We start from the raw sequence: 19,154 nt of genomic DNA, 5'->3' as shown, positions 1-19,154 counted from the left end.
AGAATAATTGGACCTCTGAAGCACAGGCAGCAGCGTATCAAAACAAATTAAAGCCATGGTTATGACTCACCTGCATAGCTTCTCTTGTGGCAGTGCTGAACACTGCCATTATGAAATGAAATAGTAACTGCACCAGAAACTCTTCTCAAAGTGACAACAATGCCTCTTTAGTAAGCCAGACCACTCTACAATATCCAAATTAGAGTAGCAGTATTTCTGTTTCTGATACTGATTTGCTAACTCTTGGTAAAATACCACTTTTACTATTTACTGGAAGATCTCCCAGCCTAAAAGAAAATAATCTTAGAGACAGGAAGCCCCATTTGGGAACAGGTTTGACTGACAAGGCTGCATGCTACTCAACTGCAATCACTTCCCATGGGGAGAAGCAGCAGGCGCTTAAAAGGTAAGAGTAACTCCCAGGAGACAAGGGTGGAGTTTCAAGACAGCAATTATTCACCAACTACAATGCCGCTTACGCTGCAGAATAATTCTGATCTCAACTAAATCAAGTTACCTACTGTAAAATACCACCAGCTGCGTTTTGCCCATCTCTGTATAGATGCACTACCTGGATGATACAGCTTTCAGACATTGTCGTGTATCTATATGGTAAGTGCCTTTGATCCTCCCTACTACCTTTTGCGTAAGCCACGAACAATGACAGTCATATGCCCCGAGGTCAAAGCTCATGCAGCCAATCTGTCAGTGCTGGCCTAAATCAAGACGCCAGCTTCATGCACGGCACAGACAAGGAGAGAACACACTGCCCTCTGCAAGATACACAGCTGTATTCCCAAGAGTAATACTTCACTTCTGACAGTGCTTCGCTGGCACTACCCACATGTATAATGTAGCCACGGGTGTGATTGCAGCGCTTGCATACCCGAAACTGCTTTAAATTTAGCAAGCACAAGTAGCAAAGAAGGGACACCACAGAATCCAGTTTAGCCCAGTTTCCATAAGACATTCTAAGAATACTCACACTCTTGTAGCTTGAAGAGAAGACCAAACAACTGCAACTCCACTGCTACTGTCACATATCACAGAATCACAGAATCGACTGGGTTGGAAAAGACCTCAGAGATCATCGAGTCCAACCCTTGGTAGTTAAATAAAAGCTACTGTGGGTAAGTTTACCTACACTGGAGCCACACGTGAGGCTGACTTCCAGATATGCCCAATGCAGCACATGACTTCACTACTTCAATGTGCCTTAGTATGTGACTTGACTTTTGAAGATGCCACTTACGACATGACTGCACTGCTTCGGTACTTGCTGCAGACAGTGCCATGAATTTACAGAGAGCACTACAGCTATTCTGACACTTGATTGCTGTATCCTGAACATGCAAATCAAAAGGAGAAGAGCTAGTGCACATATACTACAAAATACAGTGGAACTATGTAAACTTGAAACTCAGTTGTAGAATCTAGAATATCTCAAGGAAGTTAAGATTTACCTTTGTTGTGCAATTCCAGGTTGCAAAACCTCACACTAGATCTATATTATACAGACCTGAGTCCAAGTGGACTTTTTCCAGACAACAACCACAACACAAGAGACAAGGTAATAACCTCTTTTAAAATCGAACTATATGGCAAGTTTTATGAGTGTCTTGTGGAAGAGGTTCTGCAAGCAAAATTAAATCCTGCCATAAACCTCAGAGTATTCTAGTCAATAAGTATCATAATAATGTACAAAGCCCATTGTACAAAACATATACCTTTATAAAAAAGATTATTTGAAATAATTTTTATTTTATATGTCACAAAATTAAACAGAGGAAAGAGATTAAGGTGGGTTGGAGAGGTGTTTGTTTTGACTTAGCTCATATTGGAACTAATGGGTAAAAATAAGCTGGACAATAAACATGGCATTAAACCAGACATGGTTTAGTTTAAGATGTAACGTCACTAGGATGAAGCAAAAATTTAAGAGTAAGATCAGAATTCAAGAGGATGTTTTACTTTCACTGACATCAGACTGTGTCTTGTTGGGTACCACAGCCTACAAGATAAGAGAAGGACTGGGTTATCCTTTATTCATAAACATAATATAATTGCATATACTTCCTCTGGTGGAACGCAAGCAGAGCAATGAACAATGCCTGGTGACTGAGTTTATACAGTGTTATTTTGTTTGTTTTCCTTTTTTGTTTGTTTTCTTGCTTGCTTGATTTTTTTTTAAGATAAAATATTTTGTGTGTAAATTACGTTAGCTGTGCTTGGATAAAAGGTATAAACAACTACTGACATAAGCATATCACTGTAAAACTACATTTTATTCAGACCAAACATGATAAAAGCAGAAATAAATCCTTATTTCATTAAGTTCTTGAAGAGCAGCCAGGTCTCATCTTTGACAGCTGTTCCTCTGCTTTATAACTTTTTTCAAGCTTTTTGAATGAACACATACTCAAGACTAGAAGTTTCCCGCTCTTAGTCTCTTTCCAATGAACAGAATTATGTTTGACTCAACAGGACATCCCAGTGACAAAGGTGAAACTGCAAATCTTTGAGATTAGTCATGTTTTAAACCATGGCCTATACTGTAATTTGTAATCGAAGCATCTGTTTTCTAAGGACAATTTGTCTTACACCCCTCCAAGTAAATGAAAAGGAAGGAATCTGCCCACTGTATCAGCTCCTTGTTTAGATGATTCTATCTAATAAAGATAAAATGTATTATAAAAACCATGTTACCTTATAGGTGTTTAACAGACAGACCTCCTAAAAGTTCAGAAGTTTATAAACAGATTTTGAAATTTAAGAAATTATATTTTCACTATCATATTATTAATACACTTTAATGTAGATGTCTCTTTTCTGTTTCCTTGAGTCTCATTTTGGTAGGAGGAAAAAAGTCTATGGGAGGCAAATAACTATTCAAGCGGAAGTCTCAACAGAACACCCACTTGAAATAATTAGAAAACTGTCACACAGTACATGAAAGACTGTATATTACAGAGGCATTCAAGTTTATTTGTTATTCTGTTCTGAATCTAACATATAAGCCAATGAAGTCCAATTTGCACTTGTCAAAATGCTGCAGGTCTCCATCTCCAGGAGTTTTGGTGGAAAAAAGAGAAAACTGTCTGGCTCTAACAGCATTTGCAAGCTTCAAACAAAAGTCAAGGCACTCCTTTCCTGAGCACAGAAAGTATTTTGGAAACTGCTCTCATCTCTCCCCAAAAGTACTAACTGAAGCATGTAACTTGTCCTCAAAGAGGAGACTGCTTGGTCCTCAATATACTGGTTAATACACTAAAGCAGGAAGAGCTGATAAGCCAGCTCTCCCTGACACTGTGTAAGGAATCAAAGATTTACATTGCATTATCCACGCTGACTACCTGGCACCTCGGAGCATCCAGCAGCTCCTATGCTGAAATAATACATAGCATCTGGCTAAAACACAACACCTAGTCTCCTAGAAAGCTCTGGATTCCATCTTTTAACATTTCTGAAAATTCATCACTAGTTTTGGTAGATTATTCTAATTGTTACCTATTCTTGAGTTTCCCCAGATGAAGCCAGCAGCAATTGACTGGTATTTGTCCCTCACAAACAGACTGGAAATTCCAGGATTTCTCATAGAGAAGATTGTAAATCTTCAAAATAATCTCTCAGCCTTCCTTTTGACAAGTTCCACAGATTACTAAATGCCCCTAAAGGTATTTTATCCAGGTCTCTGTTTTCAGACATGTGGTCTTTTCCTAACCTAAAAAACCCCACACCCACACAAAACCAACCAAACAAAAAAATTCCACAAAACTAAACAAAAAAAACCAACTCGCACAAACCCCACAAGAGTAAATCAATTTTAAAAAGTAAGTTATGTGGTTACAGTAATTCCTTTAAATTATTTAACATTTTGTAGCTTATTAATCAAGTGGGATTTCTTCACAGCTAATACAAACAGGTTCAGTTTAATAGCATGAGATCTTTATTTGCTACAAGACAAGAGCTTAAAGCCAGTTGTTCAACAGATAAGAGTACAACCTCAGTTAACCACCTTTTTTGCCAAAAAAAGGTGCTACCATTATCTGTCCTTCACTGCCTAATACTGCATAAAGTACTATCTTCAGTGTGATATTTTGGAAAAAAAAAAATATATATATATATATTTAAAAAAAAAACCAAAAAACAACCAAAACAAAAACAGTGTAACTTTTTTTTTTTCCTTCTGAAGTTCAAGCCTCTGGCTAGAAGCTGTGCAAAAATAGATGCTCCTGCACCCTCAGAGCATGCCCACCATTCAGAGAATTTAAACATATACCAACTCCCTAGAGCATAACACAATCCAGACACAAAAATGCAAAGCCCTATCTCTTCAAAAAAAGCCTTTTCCGTTAGCTGTCACATAAGGAATGCTTTGCTTTTTCTTTTAAAATTACAACCATGCAAACAAAGATCACATTCTCATCTACATACACCGCTTTATCTTGTACCCAAGCTCTATACGAACAGCAAAGGATTCACTTAGAATTTAACATTCAAGGACACAGACTGTACCTAAGCCAAGTTATCCTCTTCAAACCCTTAAGCTTAAGGAACAGCTACACTGGAAGTTTGAAGAAGCTTTACACCATCATGCTTTCCACAGTAAGAAACCAACACTACCCAAACTAAAACCAGCAAGTAACATCTAGAACCTCACAAAATGGGTCTGCCTAGCTTATTTGTTAAGAACTGCAAAATTCAATCATTTTTCTGATGCATTTTTCAAGTTATAACGAGATGACCTGAAAGAAGAATCTAATTATAATTTGTCACAAACCCATAATAGTCTGGCATGCGTACAGGGAATTCAAAACAAGGGACAGACAGCAGTATTAGGAAGAAGACTGATAATTATGTCTTGCTTTTTACCCCTCCAGCTCTTTGGTTCACATTTATCTAAAGACAACTTACTTCATGAAGTTAAATGCGTGAAAAAGCAGAATACCCACCATATACATCAGAATGTCCCTAATCATCACCATCGCTGTTTGATGATCATTCCATGCTTGGTTTAGTGTTTGTAGAAAGTTGTTATTCAAGGAGTTTAACACATCTTCTCGCACCTGAAGGAAAAAGAAAGAAAATATTGCCATAAAGACAAGTCAGTTGCTCCTGCATTATTTAAATCTTAACAAGCTTTACTTAAAAAAAAAAAAAAAAAAAAAAATCTTGCTTCTCTATAAACTTGAATATTACAAAGAAGTTCTTGCTTTTCCAGGGGGCTGATCATCCCTATCTTGTATTTCACTTCATACAAGTAAGAAAAATCAGGCTAAAAACAAGTAAGAAATGAAACATGGAATTTCAAAGGAATACCTGAAATCTCAAATATTTTTTACAACTCTTCAAAGGTTTAATTTCCTATGCTATAGTGTTTCAGTTGATGATAACTTTACTATCACAAGTAAGGTCAGAATACTGGGTAGTACCAGTAAATGTTACAGACAGGAACAAGTGGAAAATTAGCCATGACAACATGTAGAAAGACATGCTGAGATAGCATAAAGTTAGAGGAAACAACAGTTCTGAAAGGAAACAATCACTTGGTAAAGACCAGACTCTTACATGAATAGTCCATAATTGCCAATAAGATGACTCCGGAGAATAAAGTTGTCATTGTTTTTACCAACATATTTGCTAGTTGATTGATTTGTCTCATGACACTACTATTCCCTACCAATGAAAAAGAACATCCAGTTTCATATTGCAATCTTCATGCAGTGGGCAGGTATCAGTACATCAGCGCTCAAGCTTTAAACTCGTGTAAAAGAAAAACCCGAAGGAGTGTAAAAAAAAAAAATATTCCAAAACATCTGACTTGATTTCTGAGATAACATGCAGAATACATTTTGCCCTCTGTTGTAATGTATTTTTATATTTACAGATCTGTATTTATACCTGTGTGATAGTGTAAATTTCAGTACAGAGAGTTCAAACAGGAAAACCAAACACTGGTCATTAGCAGCCACAAGCTGCACCAACATCATATGCAACCACCTGACAGACTTCAGTCTGGCATCTAAGTTTCATGAAGTTACCGTGCAAAACCCCCATAACAAAAAATTCAGTCTGCCACACTACTATGTACACTCCATAAACTTAGATGAACAAACCAGAAATACAGCATAGTGTATCATACCAACACACCGGTCTCTTAACGAGAAGCTGTGGAAACTGATCCCTGTAATATTCACCTTGTTATTGAATCTAGGTAACACAGGTAGGCTTGGAGGTTGCTTAAAGCTTTCAGAAATCTTCCAGCACTTACTCCCCAGACTCAGGCAAGGCCTCTCCTCCTTGCTTTTGCAAAACACAATCTGCACTTAGAAATCACAACCAGCACTGCTTAGCTGTCTCATTCTTTCTGATAGTGATCATCATTTACCCTTTGGTCTCCCAAATGCGTGCCCTGTCATAATCCAATCTATGAGGTTCTTAGCTAAGGATGTAAATATGCATTAAAAATTTCACCAGCCATACTTGTAAAGAGTGCTCAGCATCTCCCAGAACAAGAGAGACAAACATAACATGGTTGTTTTCACCTCTTTAGTCAACATGGAAAAACATTGGGAACATTATTTGGTAGATTACCCACACTAGTAAAATTTATGAAAGCAAAACTAAAAGCATGATTAGTTTACAAGCACTGATAACCAGGGCAAGGATTGATCCATTTTACCTAAGTGCAACATACCAACACAGAACTCTTCAGGGACTAGAGGCAGTGTGCCTTTATAATTACACACATCCAGCACAATAATCCTACTAGACCAGACAGTGCCAAATCACACACAAACTGGTAGCAAAAGGGGGTGCAACTACCAGGTAGCAATGACAACATGCTTGCGACCAGACACAGGGATGCTCAGATCTGTGCCACCTCTGCTCCACACATTATGATGTGTGGCTTTTTGGAAATGTGCCATAAATCCAGGAGTGGGTGCTGCACAACAAAACTACTCCAAGAGCCTCTCTGTGAAGCCTCTCAATGACATTCTTCTAGGTTTATTTTAAGCTGCAGACAGGTTCAGGAAGCTGTTCTTTTAGTTACTACTAAAGCCAACCAAATTATTGCTTACAACATCTGTCTAGTTAATCAGCATTGAACATATTTGTTTTATGGGCTATGAATACAAAAACATTACAGAAAAACTACTGTAATGCACAAAACATTTTAGCCATGCAAAAGGGCAGAGTTGAACCACCTTAGTGGAATAAGTGACTTAGAGTAAAAAACCCTGGATATCCACACTCTTCTACAGATAAGAAAACCCTTCAGAGACGCAGCTGCTGCTCTTCCAAAGCTGTAAGAAAATTTCAAACATTTTTATCAGCAGAATGCTACTTCCAATTAACTGAGCTTGTAGTGCTTTCTATGGCAATCTTTTCAGTTATGCAGTAAATTGGCAGGCATATCCAACTTAAATAGGGCTGTCTACATACAGTCTCAAAAATAAATTAACAGCTTCATAAACTACATAAAGTCTTCTTATATTCGCAAGAATGAAACCCTGCATATAACTTCAGGCTCAACTGTATTTTATACTGGATATAGCTCTTAAGGAAATATAGCACCCTCCGCTGCTGATCTCTTAGGAATAGTTTGTTGGCATAAGCTTTCAGTTTCTTTAAATAACTCTATTAAAGTATACACAAAGCAGACTTATGGCCTAGTATTTTCTCTCTTACAGTGCCTGGCCTGACACAGCAACACAAATAATTCAGTTATGTGATTTCCACTACTGTAAGGACAGCCAGAACGTTCTGTGGGGAGCAGCAGCATAGAACATCACTTTCCAAACCAAGGCCTCAAGGTCTCAGAAATTTTATTACCGAGTTTATCTTCTGCAGAAGACTAAGTAGTCCAAAAGATAAGTTTTCTAAAATCTTATTCCTACTAAGTTAACAGATTAACTATTACTTTAGCAGAAATGTCTGTTCACCCCTGAAGCTGCTATCCTTTTGGAAAAGGATAAGAAAAGATTAAGGAAAGATAAAGGCAAATAACACTTCATCCATTGTCAATCAGTCTTACAGTACACCCTGATGCTCATTAATTAATTCATCTCCTACATGACTCCTCATGTCATTCCTCCCTGTTTCACAGGTGTGATGGAAATTATTTCAAACTCCTTGTTGGAGATTCCCATCTTTCCTCTCCCCTTCCTTCTGTAACACCATGATAGCAAATTTTAAAGCTTGCCAAGGATTACAGATATACCTTTACAAGCCGCAGAGCAGACATGCTCCCTTCACCCCACTCCTCCTGCATAGGCACCCCATACAATTCCTTCTGCACTCAACGACTGGCTCTGTGCCCCCACTGCAGGCTTTCCTGCCTGCCCACCTTTATTATTCTTCTGAAATAGCATGCACTGCTGCTACCAAACTCCACCAGTTGTGCAGCAAAAATCACCATGTCACAAGGCATTCTGGCATGCAAGTAACAGAAATGCTTGGTGAGATCAAGAATTCTTATAGGACATGAGAACATCTCAAGCATCTCTTCCTTCAGCAATGTCCCAGTATCTCCCCATACGAGCATGTTTTCGCGCTTTTAAGTTTAGGACAGTCCTTTACATCTCTGATTCTCTGATGTACACTGCACAGAAAAAAAACAACCAACAAAACTGTATTGGTCTTGGTCAACAAATCAATCAATTCCTTTATCACACACACAATTTACAGAACATAGATGATATGTTGCAGGTCATGGCTTTAGATTTCACTGGACTGTGAAGTATTCATAAAAATGATGGAAACTTAAAAAAATATTATCTTGCAAAAATTTAAACTTTAACTTAAGATTTCTTTATTCCAACACAAGTGATGTTTCTTGTCATCAAGTGGTTTAGAGAGCTGTAAATTAAACTTTGGGTGTTTCTTTCTTAAAAACACTTTTACAACATTTGTTTGAAGAAGTAACAGACCAGGCTCGAGAAGTGTGAACAACCACATCAAGCTACAAGATCACCAAAGAACAAGAAAGGCAGAAATCAATGAAATACCAGATGCACAAGAATTAAATGCTTGAATTAAGATGAAAGGTTTCAGCACTTTTTATTCAACAGTATTTTAAAATTCAACTCTACATGTACTATACTTCTATAATGATGTCAATACACAGGCAAAGACAAGTTTTAGCATGTCCTTACCCTGTAGTAAAAACAAGGAGGTTGACAACAGCTGATTCCTGCCACCATCAAGCAGCCAGAACCTGGTGACTGTAACTACAAACCATCAGGGTCTGCAAGTTCCAAACTGAGCACACTTGACAGGAACTTGGTGGCGTGGTTGTATTCTGTATTGACCATGTTTACACCTCTCTTTTATTTACAATCAAACAAGCTGCAAAGATGGCACATGATATTATGTCTTCTTGTCAAGAAATTAAATAATTTTATTCTCTAAAGTGTTTGGTTTCTTTCTAATAAAAGTGCCAAGTAAGCACAACTTTCATCTAGCAAATAAATAAGCATATGTATAAATACAGCTCTTAACTGTGTCACACAAAAATGAAAACTTCCTTCTCCAAGCTTGAAAACTATTTGTAAAAACATCTACACAAATACATTGCTTCTACCTAGTCTCTTGATCTACTCCTAATTAACCAGCATGACTGGAATACTAAAGGAATGTAACTTTTTTGTAGAAAGATAACTAGCAGATGCTGACAGCAAGTGACAATTGTTTCCAGGACTCCAGCAATCCAAAATTTGGGTTTGGCTGCTCAGAAGCACTCCCTGAACGGAGTGCAGTCCTTTACTAAAATCTATGCATTTCTGTACATTTCATTTCGATAAAAGTTAACAGATTTCATGAACAACATTTCAGCTGGCAAAATCCCCTTCTTCTAAACTCTAGTATCAACCACTGATTCTCTGAATTCAAGTTTACAAAGACTTGTGATGAGAGCATTTATTGTCAATCAGCTACTTAACATTTAACACAGAACTGCTCTTGGAAAGAGACACTGAAAATACAAGATTCTCCTACAATTTCCATTACATAAAGTATGAGGCTAAACAAAAACTTCTTTTTATCTATCTTACAACAAGTACTAATGGCACAATCATAAGATGCCATTACAAAACTGATCCTATTCTTAATAAACAATGCACTACTTTTTCCATTCTTCCATCTATAAATGCCTCAACATAACATCCTTAAGCAAACCACCAAAAGGAGAAGTAGCAGCTTTGAGCCTACAGAAATCTTCTTTATTGTTTAGAACTTTTTAATGTAAGTCACTTTTTCTTTTAATATTTTCCTGTGGTTATTTAATTTATAGGACAGCATCAGACATCTGAATTATTTAGCCTTTTTAAACTTTACAGTATGTAACTACTGAAACTCAGTAGTTAGCCTTTTTCTTTAAAAAAACTTTTGGTCATCTATTTTTATGTCACCCATACAGATACATATAATTTGATTAATCACATTAAAAATCAGGCATTTCCATACAGTGGTATCTGTGCAACCCTCTCAGCCAGTGCAGTGACAAGGATCACAAGATTTTCTGCTCTTTTGTCAGTTTGCCACAACCAGCACTTCACAATAATTAATTTTGCATATGTATAATTTTTAATAGGCAGAATAGCTAGGAACAAAGATAAGCAGCTTTCCTCAAATTAAGCCAGGTTAAACTGAAGCCTAGGAAGAATAAAATGTTTTGTGTCATGATTATTATAAGTGTATACTGTAAACATAGCCAAACACAAGAAGAAAGCACAAAAAGCTTCAGTCATTGGCCACATTTTTTTATGAACAGTACAGATTACGAATGCACAGATTATGAAAACAGAAGTGTTTGAGAGTCACAGATGTGCTACAATTATAGAATACTACCATAAATTATTTAGCCACTTCATACAAGATGTTTCTTCTCATGCAAACAGTAGAAAAAGCACCATATTCAAAGCAGTTTTAGGCTATTCTTGTCTGGATCACACCTTTGAAAACTAAGATTTTAGAAAAGAAATAGCAACACTTCTGTGCCACAGCAGTAACTCCAATTAGAAAGCATAAAAAGCTCCCCAAGCATTATGTATTATTTACACATAAACCTCCCATCCACTCTTTGTAATTCAGCCAGAAGTAATCATCCAAGACACACGATTGTATGTGACTTTCCTTTAGAAATGCTGTAATAACAGGACAAAAAAAGTGACAGTCCACCTGGACCCACAGCCAAGTATATGGGATCAAAGTGGACATGTATCTCTTTTCAAAGACAGGCAGTTATGGATGCTACTGCAAGGAATAAGGCATCTTCCCTAGACTTACACTGCTACTACCACTAAATACAATCTGGATTCATTAAAAAGTGAATTTTAACTTTTTTTTCAATTACTTATTAACCAACACTAAACTTTCTTCACAAAGACTGAAGAGGTGGTTCCATGGTTTAGCATGAGATGTGAAGAACCCTTTTCTCAGATGCTACATCTTCAGAAACAAGTTTCTGTATGTTATTTTGAATTAATTACATGGTTTTGAAAAGGCTGAAATGATAGAATGCAGACTACTCGGAACTTTTGTTGTTGCTGAGCTGATGTTTTTTATACATTGCCTACCGCCTCTTTAAATAGCATAATCCTAGCAGAACTCTCTCATTAACTTGTGAATTAGTTCATCAACCCATAACAAACAGGTTCTTACATATGTATTTATTTTGTTCCACAGATGAAAAAACTGTCTGGAAAACAAACCAAAATTTGTCGTGAGAAAGTCAGAAACAGTTTTGCCTCAGCTGAAGTTGTTTCCTTTAATACAATTTCAAATACTTCCTATGGCCCACATCAGTAACTTAGAACAAACAGTATCTACAATATGAAATCGTATAAGCTTGATGTTAGCTCCAAGGTACCATTTTTGAGGTCAGCAATACAATTTCAACACAAAGCAATATAATAAAGATAGATTTTTTTTTTGTCATTTAAATAACTCTTCAGAATTCTTTCATATAAGACACTTGAATTTTAATTAAAAAAATTACATACCTTGTTTATTAGATGCTCAGTGACCACTTCTCTTAGTCCAGTGTACAGTTTTTCGCCATGTTTATGCAACACCATTGTATATGCATTCCTATAGAGCTCCTCAAAACTGAGACCACTATTGTTCTTCCGCTGGATCTCTTGAATTGCATTTTTTAGAAGATCCCAAATGCTGTTCACATATTTCTCATCCATAGTCATCTGTAAAGATAAAACAACACATTATTGTTTAGAATCAAGAAAGATCACTACAGAAAGTTATCCTCAGAAGTTGTAACTCCAAGAGCAGCTAATTGCTTCTGCCACATTTTGTTGATTGCATTATCACAAGATTTCTCAGACTTCATTAAAAAAAAAAGTATTTACGAAACTAGTAAGGACTTCAAGAAATAGTTATGAAAATCATTATTTGTAAAAGTTTAATGCTTTTCTCCTTCGGAGCTGCAAATCCACACAACTGCAGAGCCTGTGCAGGTGGGAAGGCAGGTAATCGTTGACAGGAGTCTCTTCCCTGCTCTTCCTCCCCAGTGTTCAAATGATAGTCAGTTCACTTTCCTCCCACACTAACATGCTACTTGGCACCTCACAAATCATACTGCAACACTGACCTGCTTAACTAGATCCCAAAACAACTTGTACAATAAAAGATAACAATGTCTGTACAGAGTTAGCAAACTTATTTAAGTCATCCGCTTGAGCTAACTGGGTATTCTTTACTTACAGCAACAGCTAAAGAATTATGTACCTACAATATTGTGCCTACACTTTAAATACTTGCAGGTGTTGTTGAAAAGCCCCACATACGTCCAAAATTAACATCTGTGTTGAACATATTTCCATTGTACAAATACGGTTTAATAACTTGCTACAGGATATGCATCAAGCACTGCGCAGAATATGCATCTGCTTGATCTGTTATTCAGTAAACACAGCAAATAAAAACTGCAGCAATAAAGAAAAATTCAGAGAGAGAAACTCTTATAAGAAATAGTCTCAATATAACAGCAAATCAACTTTTGTCCTCTACTGTCCAATGCTTAGTGTATATCAGTTTACAGTTGTGCTTTACCAATGCCTAAGTGCTTCAAAGGACGATGCTTTATAGATAAAGCAGTATCCAGGATGGCAAATTAGCGTAACAACAAAATATCAGACGTCACCATAGCCTGAAGTTTGTGAATTAGCAAGTTTCATCACCCAACTGAAAAAAAACACTTTTTAATTGAAACAAATTTAAAATGCAATGTTTAAAATGAACTTTGGTTTCGTTTACAAAAACATCCAAAGAAAAAGGCTGAAGAGAGGAAAAAAGCCAGTAGCTTCTCCAGTGTTTGGGATTTGGTATGAGAAGGATGTAAGAACTCACTGATTTCTCGGCTGTCATCAAGTGATACAAGGATGTTTTTGGCCATCCAGATGCAGGAGCAAACTTGTTGGAGGGGGCACAGGTAGCATGGCACCTAGACTGACATCCCACTTGATCAATAAAATATTCCCTACCATTAGCATCACACTCAGTATGTAATTGGAGACTGCTTTCCCAGCTACTTAGTTCCGTTAGTGTGTTCTGATTTGTTAATTCTATTCCATTTGGAGTTCGGGGTTAGTTCACCCTTTTGCCGTTTTGCAGCGGTCTCAGGGCCTCTGCCTTTTTGGTCTCTGTCTCTCCGGGATCAGCTATTCGGGACCAGGGTGCTCCCTCTTCCCAGGACTGGCTGTTTGGCACAGATGGAGTTCATGAGAAATTCCACTAAGTATCAATTATTTTATTTTTATTTAATATATAATAGCAGTATATTATTGTTATTTTCGTGTTTTATTAAACTGTTTCTATCTCAATCCACAGTTTTATACCTTCTCTTTCTGTTCTCTCCCCTGTCCCGCTTGGGGGGCGAGCGAGCGGCTATTGAGGTCTGGATTGTGAGCTGGGGTTAAATCATGACACAGGTAGATCACCACCCCTAACTGAAGAGTTATGACAGCATCGCTGTCTCTGGGTTGGCCAGCTGGTAAACTTTTCTGTATGTTACAGAATATCAGTACATCAAATAATTTGGATCTATTCAAGAAAAGGTAAAAGTGAACTGTTTAATTCTGCTTTTAATCAAAATGCTATAAAAAATGAAGGCACATTTGTAACATTATTTGCTCCAAACTCACTGAAGACAAACATGCACACAGAGTTTTCTGCCACTAAACAATTGACACACCACAAGCTGCTCTGGAAGCACAAGAAAGATCCATAAAAGGTAATTTTAAGGAGTACATATCTCCATGGAATAAATATATAGAATTATTTGAAACAGTATTATAAACTGATGACCTTTTAAGACTAAGCATGAAGGACTCTGCTTCTCAGTGCAGCTTCCTATCCTGCTGCTGACTTACCCCAGATTAATACCTGTGAGGTTTTGTTGGAACAGGATTGTTAAAGTTCTAGGATATCAAGTTAGAAGAGCACTATATTCCAAAAAAACATCTAGCGTAGCTAGCTGCTGCAAACAAAGACTCCTAATACTTTAAATAACTCCACTCTATCAAACACTAAGTCACTGCAGTAAAGCTTTAGCAAGAATTTATTATTTCCTCTCCACTGCTGAAAAGCTGTTTAGCTTTTGAATAGATCTTCCTGTATCATTATCATCAACGTTATATAAGAATTGGAATAACTAAATCTACCCTTGGATTATTTAACTCACAGGTTCATCTCTTTTCATCCCCCTTCCTTAAGTCAAGTTTGCATGCAGATTAAAAAAAAAAAAAACAAAAAACCCCCACACCACACCAAACAACTAAGCAATAAATAAGTTCGTGATGCTACTAGAACATTTTGGCATCTTTCAGAATTCTGCACAAAAGCATCTCTAAAAACACTATTAGAGAACTGTGATCCTAATTCCCCAGTCTGACCCAACAGTGAAGATTTATGCAACTCTCTATATCGCTATCAACAACAAAGCCTGTAAGTGTTCAGCTTCCACAAATACAAATACAGATCAGAGTTCAAGTGTTTTTCCATGCTCCGTCCCAGATTTCTTCTAATGGTTATATTTTAAAAGCAAACTCCACAGTTGCAATACAGCTGCCTTGCTTGTGCCTTCTATTCTTGCAGATTTAAGCAGAAGCTACATTACTGCTTCTGCTGGTGCTTTGAAAAAAAACCACTCAGGTTCAGAAAGCTTTCAGAAGAAAAATCCCGGTAATTTCAGCAGTGTTCACACTCAGATTCACCACGATAGTAAGAAGCCAGTGTCCAAAGAGAGGAAATACGTTAATGTACTCCAGTTCATCTGAACATTACCTTTCTTGGGGAATGGGAGAGAGGTCAAGTCTGTTATTGGCAGGAGAGATAGCTGTTTATAAGAAGCTGCTAGCTGGAAAACTTCCACAAACCGCTGCCCAAATGCTAATGATTCAAAGATGCAACTTGAACACAAACAGCTGAACTCACAGTGTAGCAGAAGTACATCTTGAGGAAATTGCACTAAAGTATCAGTGCACATGGAAGTGCAGTTGTTCCACAAAAAAAAAACAGTCTGCAGAGGACTCAAAACGTCTTTCATTCCACAGTGCTGCCACAGTGCAGGATCAGATACATACCAACTCTTTAACAATGTTTGTCTATCTGACTAAAATTTCCAAGACCAAATAAACAATTGCTGTCAGCAATCTATTGCTATTATCACCTGAAGAGCACTGACACCAGCAGGTAAAGCTAGTAACAGTCCTGAATATACTTCTCAGTATCTCCCCCCTAGAAACTCACACTACAGACACCACCTCTTTCAAGTAACTTTATCAGTATTCTTTAAATCAAAAAGTGCAAACAGCTAAACTCCAGTAGTTTTGGTATTAATACGTAACTTAATACAAAATATTATCATCTCCCAGTCATGTGGTTCAAAGGGAAGAGCAACATCCTTTCCCTGGGGAGGAGTAACCCTCTGCACTAACACATGCTGGGGCCGACTGGCTGGAGAGCAGCTTGGCAGTAAAGAACCCGGGGCTCTCGGTGGACACCAAACTGATGAGCAGCCAACAGGACCTTGAAGCAAAAAAAGTTAATGATATCGTGGGCTGCATTTTGAGAAGTGTTGCCAGCAGGTTGGGACTCTGCATAGCATTGCCAAAACACATGTGGAGTACTGCATCCAGCTCTGGGCTCCCCTGTACAAGAGAGACAGGGACATACTGGAGAGAATGCAGTGAAGGGCCACTAAGACAAATAACTGAGTGGAGCACATCTCATACGAGGAAAGACTGAGAGAGTCAGGTCTGTTCAGTTTAAAGCAACCTTAGGGAGATCAAATCAATGTGTATAAATACTTAAAGGGTGAACAGAAGAGGGAGCCATTTTTTTTTCAGTGGTGCCCAGTGACAGGACCAGTGGCAATGAGCACAAACTGAAACACAGGATATTCCCTCTGAACATTGGGATTTTTTCCACCCCCCACTGTGAGCATGACCAAGCACTGGCACAGGTTGCCCAGAGAGACTGTGGAAACTCTGTCCTTGGAGATAATCAAAGGCCACCTGGATACACACTTGAGCAATCAGCTCTAGGTGACCCTGCTTGAGCAGGGAGGTTGGACAAGATGACCTCCAGAGGTGCCTTCTGACCTCAACCATCCTGTGGTCTGGTGTACACAAAGGAAGACAGGAAACCAGGACTCCCTGAGTAAGAATGATATATTAGAACTGCCAGCACCAGTCTTCAAACTGAAATGCATTGCAGGATAACAAAAATGAGTAACAAAATACCTGTGGCCACCAGTGGGACCAGGCATTTGTTCCCTAGAAGAGGCAACAGGTGTCCTACAGAACCTCAGTAGGGGTATTCACAGAGATTTACCAACCAGCAGAAACAGGAGGGACATGAACTAGTACTCACAAGACTAATGACTAGACACAGCTTCTCATCCTTCTTGCAGAAGTTGTTTCTGGAAAAGTTCTATAAAGTTATCACAAAGATCTCAGACCAAACAGGTTGTTGTTAATTCTCAGAAGTTTTAACAGATAGTAAACACACTTGCAGGACATTTTCACTAAAAAAAAGTTGCAAACATTACTACTCAATTTTTCTACAGACTAGCTACAGAGTGGCTATCACAGTTCAGCACACCACTGGGTGAAACAGATTAATTTGGAAATGATTGCTGCAGAGCAATGTTTCTCAAAATTTTCCCAAAACACAACCATCACCTGTCTCATTCTTTTCCATGACATCCTTTAGGTCTAATACCCCAGAGCACCTGAAAGAGAATCAACTGAAATTACAGAAAGCAAGTGTTTACGCTGTCTGCCTTGAAGGAAGTGAGTCAATACTGACAATTAAAGTTGGCTAGCAGCTCTGGGAGTAAACATTTGCACCTAGTAATTGCAGTGTGTTCTCACTCCCCCAGTTCCTATCCCTTGGCAGACAAAAGGAGAAGGGGCTGACTGTTGCCATCGGGGGTCCTGACCCACTGTCCAAGAGGCAAGGGAGTCTGTAAAAACTGACAGGCACTTTCATTTCAAGATGGGGCATTCATCAAGATTGTATTAAATAGCCGTTACACAATAATTCGGCATCCTCAGCCTGGATCTTTCATTTCGGTTGAGGCTTGGCTGAGGTTATCCAGAAAAGGGCAAGAGCAGCACATTTCCTGCCTCAGAACCTAATCACTACTTGAATTTTTATAAACTCTTTGAATATTATTAATTTAAAAGACAATGACAGAGATATATTGTCTAGTGTTTGCTCCAAGAATATATCTGAAAAATGGCATATGGATAAGATACGGAACTACATATTGTTCAAATACAGAGCAGATAAAACGTACTCCTATTCATGACAAATGGACAGCTCAGTATTTTTACTTTTCTGAATTCTGAAGTTTTCATCACTGTGTAGCAATGAGCATATGTGGAAGAGGATATATTGGCAACACCTCATTGCCTAAGAAACATCTGTATGTCAACATGCAAACAACTCTGTAACACACACTCACAAATAAAAACAACTCATCTCTGAACAACTAAAAACACCAGGCACAAATTCCTCAGTAGTGTTTCTGAATAGGTTGACTATCGCACACCAAACACACATGACTGGAAGCTAAGAGAAGGAACACTAAGAAAGTAAGTGACACCCTGACCTACTGCTGTTCTCCTGCATACAGGCTAATATTCTACTTTGGCCACCTGCTGAATAAGTCACAGGGAAGTCATAGCAATGTGCTACCAAAACTGGTCCTAATAACTATACTTTTGCTCCTAAGTGACCTACAACAACAACTGGAGATGATGATCCAGTATTATCCACATCTCCTAGGAGTGCCAGGAAATGCCTACTACACTATTACACTCCCTCAGAGGGTGTGTGGGGGATCTATGGCTATAGTTTGCTTATGGCATCTGCCAGTTATCATTTGCAACGTTAAATATCAACACAACTTAATATCTGTGCTTCGTTCTTCACTCATTGCTTGACATTCAAGTCTTACCCTTGCTTGAGTAAGTAATCTCCACACTAAACTTCTCCAGATTGCTCCTGCAAGGAATTTTCATGGTCTGTACCATGTTCCATTCCAGGTGCAGAAGATGAGCTGAGTAACCAGTACTGACAGTAATCCCATAAAGGCCAAGAGAAAAAACAACCCTAGTCTGACCCCAAAACAGGCTCAAGCCTGTGTAGAATAGACGGGGCTCCATGACAATACCCAGTCAGTAGTAGAAATGCAGGAATCACAATATCCACCTCTCCTTCCCAGCTCTGTCAGGCTTTATGCAGCAAAAGGACGCAGAACATGCAATTAAGTAAAAAAAGGGGAATCTTCTTTGTCAACTGAAACAACCAAGAGCTGCAGGATTTTAGGTAAAACCCTTTCCTTTTCCACTTTGCTTAAATGGGTTCTGCCACAATGAAAAGCTATTCTGCCAGCATGGAGCGGAAGAGGTAAATAGATTAAAAAGTGATTGTTCCTTAAAAGACAGGGTCATACCGCCTGCCCAGTGATTGACAGACTGGTTCTACCTCCAAGGCATTGCCTCAGCACTGATGGTCTCATCACAAAGTAATTGCTGCTTTGGGGTGGGAGCTGGAAGAGGAAGGGGTTTGGTTGGTTGGTTTTGTACTTTTCTAGTAAACCAAAAACCCAGGAAAAAAATATT

At 38.2% G+C, this 19,154-nt stretch overlaps 1 protein-coding gene across 1 annotated transcript in view; it reads right to left on the bottom strand.

Annotated features, from left to right (window-relative positions):
- Positions 1-19,154, bottom strand: part of CUL3 (cullin 3) — a 56,474-nt gene that overhangs the window by 25,243 nt on the left and 12,077 nt on the right. Inside the window, exons 2-3 of the mRNA XM_065074076.1 lie at positions 12,006-12,203; positions 4,953-5,066 (exon numbers count right to left, since the gene is read on the bottom strand). Coding sequence (XP_064930148.1) covers positions 4,953-5,066; positions 12,006-12,203 — 312 coding nt within the window. The remainder of the gene's footprint in view (positions 1-4,952; positions 5,067-12,005; positions 12,204-19,154) is intronic.

The sequence above is a fragment of the Columba livia genome, chromosome 9 (assembly GCF_036013475.1).
Source record: "Columba livia isolate bColLiv1 breed racing homer chromosome 9, bColLiv1.pat.W.v2, whole genome shotgun sequence".
NCBI lineage: Eukaryota > Metazoa > Chordata > Aves > Columbiformes > Columbidae > Columba > Columba livia.
The sequence above is the reverse complement of the archived record's forward strand: the minus strand, read 5'-3'. Positions and strand labels throughout refer to the sequence as shown.